Source organism: Suncus etruscus, chromosome 1 (assembly GCF_024139225.1).
Source record: "Suncus etruscus isolate mSunEtr1 chromosome 1, mSunEtr1.pri.cur, whole genome shotgun sequence".
Lineage (NCBI taxonomy): Eukaryota > Metazoa > Chordata > Mammalia > Eulipotyphla > Soricidae > Suncus > Suncus etruscus.
This window is the reverse complement of record NC_064848.1, coordinates 91,196,454-91,202,040: the sequence shown is the minus strand read 5'-3', so window position 1 is coordinate 91,202,040 and position 5,587 is coordinate 91,196,454. Positions and strand designations below refer to the sequence as shown.

General features: G+C 37.3%; 1 protein-coding gene across 1 annotated transcript; it reads left to right on the top strand.

Moving 5' to 3' along the window:
• Nucleotides 1-3,560: 3,560 nt before the first annotated feature.
• Nucleotides 3,561-4,063, top strand: LOC126001995 (zinc finger CCHC domain-containing protein 10-like). The gene is made up of 2 exons (XM_049769185.1): nt 3,561-3,759; nt 3,798-4,063. Exons 1-2 carry the CDS (start codon nt 3,561-3,563, stop codon nt 4,061-4,063), a joined length of 465 nt encoding a protein of 154 aa, XP_049625142.1.
• The last annotated feature ends 1,524 nt before the right edge of the window (nt 4,064-5,587 follow it).

The following is a 5,587-nucleotide window of genomic DNA, read 5'->3' as shown; positions in this document are numbered from 1 at the left end:
TGTTCCTTTGAATGTAATTTTCCTTTTTGATCTTGCTGCTTTCAGTATTCTGTTTGTATCTGTGGGATTTGTTATTGTGAGTAGGATGTGTCTTGGGGTGTTTTTCTTCAGGTCTCTTTTAGCTGGTACTCTTCGGGCATGCAGGATTTGATTGCATGCATTTTTTTGCTCTGGACGTTTTTCTGTGATGATGTCTTTGACTGTTGGTTCTTCCTGGACATCTCCTTCCTGGGCCTCTAGGACTGCAATGATTCTTATGGTGTTTCTGTTGAGTTTATCAAAGACTTCTATTTTCATCTGTTCACATTTCTTGAGTACTTTTCTATTGTCTGATCATTTGCCTTAAGTTTCTTTTCCAGTCTCTTCTGCTATATGGAGTTGTTCTGCATTTGATCTTCCAGTTCACTGTTTCTGTCCTCACCTGTTATTACCCTGCTGGAGATGCTTTTCCTTGAGTTTTTCAGTTCAGTTCAGTTTTTCATGTTTTTCAGATCTATTATTTTAGTTTGGAGTTTTCTGATTTCTGTCTTTGTGTTCCGTTCAGCAAGATCTATATATTCTTTGACTTCCATAAGGATCCTCTATATTTCTATTCTAAGCTCCTTATCTGAGAGGTTAATCAGATGGTTGGTATTTTTTGTGTCATCAGAGCTATCATCTTTATTCTCTGTGCTTGCTTTTTTGCCTGCGAGGTTTCCCCATTGTCACAATTGTAGTGTGATTTTTTTCTGCGTGTTATGATAGGGTTCATTCATTAGAAAGAGTGCATGGCTGCGAAGCGAAGTGAAGCAGATTTTGCCATGCTCTTTTGGAGCCTCTTTGAGAGTGATTTTTCTAAGCCCTTCTCAGCTCACTCAGGAGAGGTTCAGGACACAGGACAGTGGAGACACATGTACAGGCAACATGCACTAGTCTCTCCCCCTTTGTTATGATCTTATGCAAGTAATTCAGACCCCACACAATTCTTAGTGTTCAGAATTCTTTGGGTAGAGAATAGTTGTTGGTTGAGGTGCTGACTCAGCTTTGTAAACCTCAGAAAGAAAGTCTCAAAATAAATTGTGATACCAAATCAGACATTTTTAATAAAATAAATGGGTAATAGAAACAAAAAACACTTATAAGTAAGCATAAAATAGTTTCTATTGATTCTTCCATTTTAATGAAATCTTAAATGCTTTTGATCTTCAGTTGTAATTGAAGAAAAAAATTAATCAGAGACAAGTATGACAATATTCTAGAAGTAGGAATCTGTTATGTATATAGTTAATGTCAAAAAACCTTAAAGCTTTCAAATCAAAGACTGAGTTCAGGGTCATCAAAGACTCATCATCCTTGAAATTACAGGTCATGAACCTCTAAAAATTTTAGCCGTATATTTATCTTAAATGTCTCTGTTTAATAAGAATTCATTTCTTGAATTTTATGCTAGACAATCTGCAGTTTTCACTCTTAAAACATCTTTTCTGAATTCTCTGAGAACAGTAGCAGAGTGTGGTGTTGATATAGATATTAATGATAAAACAGTTAATTGGTCACTTTCCAGTTATAAGATTTTTAATTGGGGCCTGGAGAAATAGCACAGTGGTGTTTGCCTTGCAAGCAGCCGATCCAGGACCTAAGGTGGTTGGTTCGAATCCCGGTGTCCCATATGGTCCCCCGTGCCTGCCAGGAGCTATTTTGAGCAGACAGCCAGGAGTAACCCCTGAGCACTGCCAGGTGTGGCCCACCCCCCCCCCAAAAAAAAAAGAAAAAAAAGATTTTTAATTGGAACCTAAGTGACAATTTCTAGAATGCACACTTTGAAAATCTTAGCTACCCCGGGGTTGTAGTTTAACCTAAGACAAATAAAATATATTTAATTGCCATTCTCAAGACACTGCTTGCACCTGTTGTGTTGAAGTTGATAATCTGTCCACATTCAGCAGCAAATATAACTGCTTGGAAATATATCCTTTATTTTAAGGGAACACTGAGCCCTCATATTCTAGATATTACTACCAGATGAGCAAAACAGATATTCTATGAGCTCTGTAAGACTTCCTCTATAAAGGAGAGTTTCAATAAAGTTGCACAATATTTCCACTTGTATTGCAGTAAATAAATTCTTACTCCACCCTCAGACTGGGGAAACTTGCCAGGTATGAGAAATCTTCCCAGAAATGGGTCAGGAACGTGGCAATGGCTCGGTGGTAGATAGAAGTGAAAGCAAAATTTCTTCAGGGCTGGAGAGTATAGAAGAATTAAGCTGTATTCTCTCAGTCTAAATTCTCAATTAAGCAATCCTCACAGTCTTACAACTGACCATGGTTTGATTTTTAGCATTGCAAGATCCCCAAAGCACAGAGTCAGGAATACCCCCTTCTCCTGTCCCTGCCCCACAAGCACCACTAGGTGTGGCACAAGCAACACTATGGAAAATTTTCTTCCTTTAATTCTCTTGGTTTCCAGATTATGCTATGATCTTATTTATGGCCATAGATGTAGCTTAATGATAGAAAGTATGCCTCTGTTTGCCGCTCTGCCACACTTGCACCAATGTGGTAAAATCTTTTATATTATCTTTTATATCATTTCTGGTGCTAGAGAGAATGAACAGGATAAGGCATTTGCCTTACAGATGGCCAGCCTGGTTCAATCCCCAGTACTCATTCCTTTGAGTAGAATCAGAAGTGATTTTTGAACACATAGTCTGGGTTAGGTCCTGAGCACCATAAGGTATAGTCCAACTTTTCTCAAATCCAGCTCTGAAATTTTTGTTGTGGCTTTCAACATTTTATTTCTTTCTTTTGCATTAAGACATCATGATTTATCAAGTTTTTCTTATTACTGGCATGCTGTGTTTCAACACTAGTCCTACCAACAATATCCCCTTCTCTCCACTAAAGGCAGCTTTGAATTTTACAAGATGGATGTTTGATTCCTATACACATTAAAGTTGAGAAACACTGTTTGATGATTCATCCTTCCACCCTCGATCTGAATATCTTGTGACTGGGGCCATTGTTCTGGCAGGGTGTCTCTGACTTATAAGAGAAAAGTAAGTCCAGGAGAAAAGAGTTTATGAAAAAATGTTGATTAAAATGTAGATAACAAATTACCATTTCACACAGCTAGCCTACTAGCCTATACAAAAAAGTATTATATGTATATACTAAGTATGCATGATTATTAGCAGAAAATAATACAATATATTAAGAGTAGCTCTGTTAATATGATTGGACTTTGATTATTTTTCCAAATTTTTAATATTTTTATTCATCAAAATAGTTTAAACTCTTTTATTCATTTATTATTTATTTATTAGTTTTTGCATCACACTCAGTGGGTTCAGGGTTTACTCCTGGCTCTGCACTCAGAAATCACTCCTAGGGGGACCATATGGGATGCTGGGATTTGAACCACTGTCCATCCTGGATCTGCTGCATGCAAGGCAAATGCCCTACTTGTGTGCTAACTCTCCAGCCCAGTTTAAACTCTTTTAAAGGAAAAGTTGGTATTTGATGATGATATGAAACAATATGTTTCAGCTTTTCTAATCAGAAAGTTGAATATAGGTCAAGATGGCGACTCCCATGCACCGGCTCTTTGCCTGGAGACAAGCTGAAGCAATTAAGCAACATGTAAGATGTCAGAAATGCTTGGAATTTGGACACTGGACTTATGAATTCACAGGAAAAAGAAAATACCTGCACTGTCCTTCCAGAACAGCAGAACTTAAGACAGCTTTAAAAGAAAGAGAAAATAGATTACTATTACAACAAAGCAATGGAGAAACTAATGTAGAAAGTCCAAGAAAAAAAGGTCTAAGAGTATTACCAGTTCCAGTAGCAGCAGCAGTGACAGTTCAGACAGTGACTCTTCATCTGAAAGTGGAGAGACGTCTATCTCATCGTCCTCAGATGACAGTGACACCAACGAGAGTTCTTTCAGTTCATCCTCATCAGTCTCCTTCACAAGCTCTTCCTCTGATTCAGACTTGGATTCCAGCTCTTCTAGTAGTAGTAGCACCAGCACAGTTAGCAGCTCAGAAGATGAACCGCCAAGGAAGAAAAAAAAGAAATAGAATTACTACATCAATATTGGACAGATGGACTAAAAACAATGTGACTCTCAAAAGGGAGCTTAGTTGATGTTAAGATCAAATAGGTTGATGGGTCAAAATTTCTAGAATTCACTTTTCCAAATATTTTACATTGTAAGAGCATAAAGAGTATTAATAATGCATTAGGCCTTTTTATTTAAGGTGAATCTTAAGGCCAAAGTAGGGCATTTGCCTTGCACACGGTTGACCTGGTTGACCTAGGTTAGATCCTCGGTATCCCATGTGGTCCCTTGAGTACAGTTGGGCATGGCCCAAAATAAAAATAGGGTGAATCTTGTTTTTTTTTTAATAACTCAATCAGAACTGAAATTCAGTAAATCTGTCTTGTGATAAAATTTATCCCTTGTGAAATGAATAAATGCCATGCTTTGTATGTTTTCAGGATAATCGGTTCAGACTATCTGGCAGTGAGTGAATTTCTAATGCTTCTGGCTGAGTGTTACTATGTAATATTTAATACATTGTATTATAAGCTTAGATTTTTTACTATTAATAAATGTGCTTTATTTTTAAAAAAATTATTTAAAAATAATTTTAAAAAGAAAGTTGAATATAAGACTGGTCTGGAAAAGAACAGTAATGGCATGGGATCATTATGAATCACCCAATACAAGTTTTCTCCAGTTGCCAAAATAAACTGCTTATCACAGAAGAAGGACCATGTTTATTTTGGAACATTAATCTTTTTTTTTAAATTATTTTTTATTATTTTAATTATGACAACAAAGATGCAAAGAAAGAGGACCGGGTAAAGTTACAGTGGAAGCCCAATCACCCATAAACAGAATTCTCGGTAGTCCCATCGATGATATCCCAGCCTTGAACTTTCAGCCAAAGAACATTAAGAAAAACAAAACTGAACCCCTGTACAATACAATTACTTTGTCCCTCAAATCCCCAGTTGTAGTACATACTATTTCTTAGCAGCACACAATATAATCTAAAGACATTAGACTTATGTAACTCCTTAAACATTGAGGGCAACGTACATTTCTCTAGTTCCATGCACATGCTAACTAGTTTAAGTTAACATCAAAAGTTTTAGTGGCTTGTTTTTCTTAAGAATTGGAGTCAAGGGAACATAGTAAAAAATGGAATTAAAGTGGCATTTGTTTGCATAGGCCCACCAAAACATAAGGGACATGGAAAGACAAATTATGGTCTAAATACAAGGAGACCTTACCCCTGAAGTTTCCTGGCACAGGACTGACTCTAGGCTCCAGGCAAATTAGTTTGTTCAATTCAAGTCATCGTCTGTAGTGGCAATACACCTCCATTCCTCACATAGTCTCTGTTGTTGGTATCATGCTTCTGTATTAAAGATCCTGGAGTCTGCATCTCCCATATTGCAGTCGGGGAGGTGCAGAGCATCCTCTCGTTTCACCTCACACTTAAGGGGGACTAGAGAGAACCATGTCCTGTAGAGCAGGTCATTGTTGCTGTCAAGTCTTCTCAGTGTAAACGGAAGTCTCTTTTTAAGAGGTC

What these genes read in the sequence shown, in the direction of transcription:
- LOC126001995 (XM_049769185.1), top strand. Translation starts at nt 3,561, where the DNA reads ATGGCGACTCCCATGCACCGGCTCTTTGCCTGGAGACAAGCTGAAGCA. An exon ending in AAATAGATTACTATTACAAC is followed by an intron (nt 3,760 to 3,797) that starts AAAGCAATGGAG and finishes AGTCCAAGAAAA; the next exon opens with AAAGGTCTAAGAGTATTACC.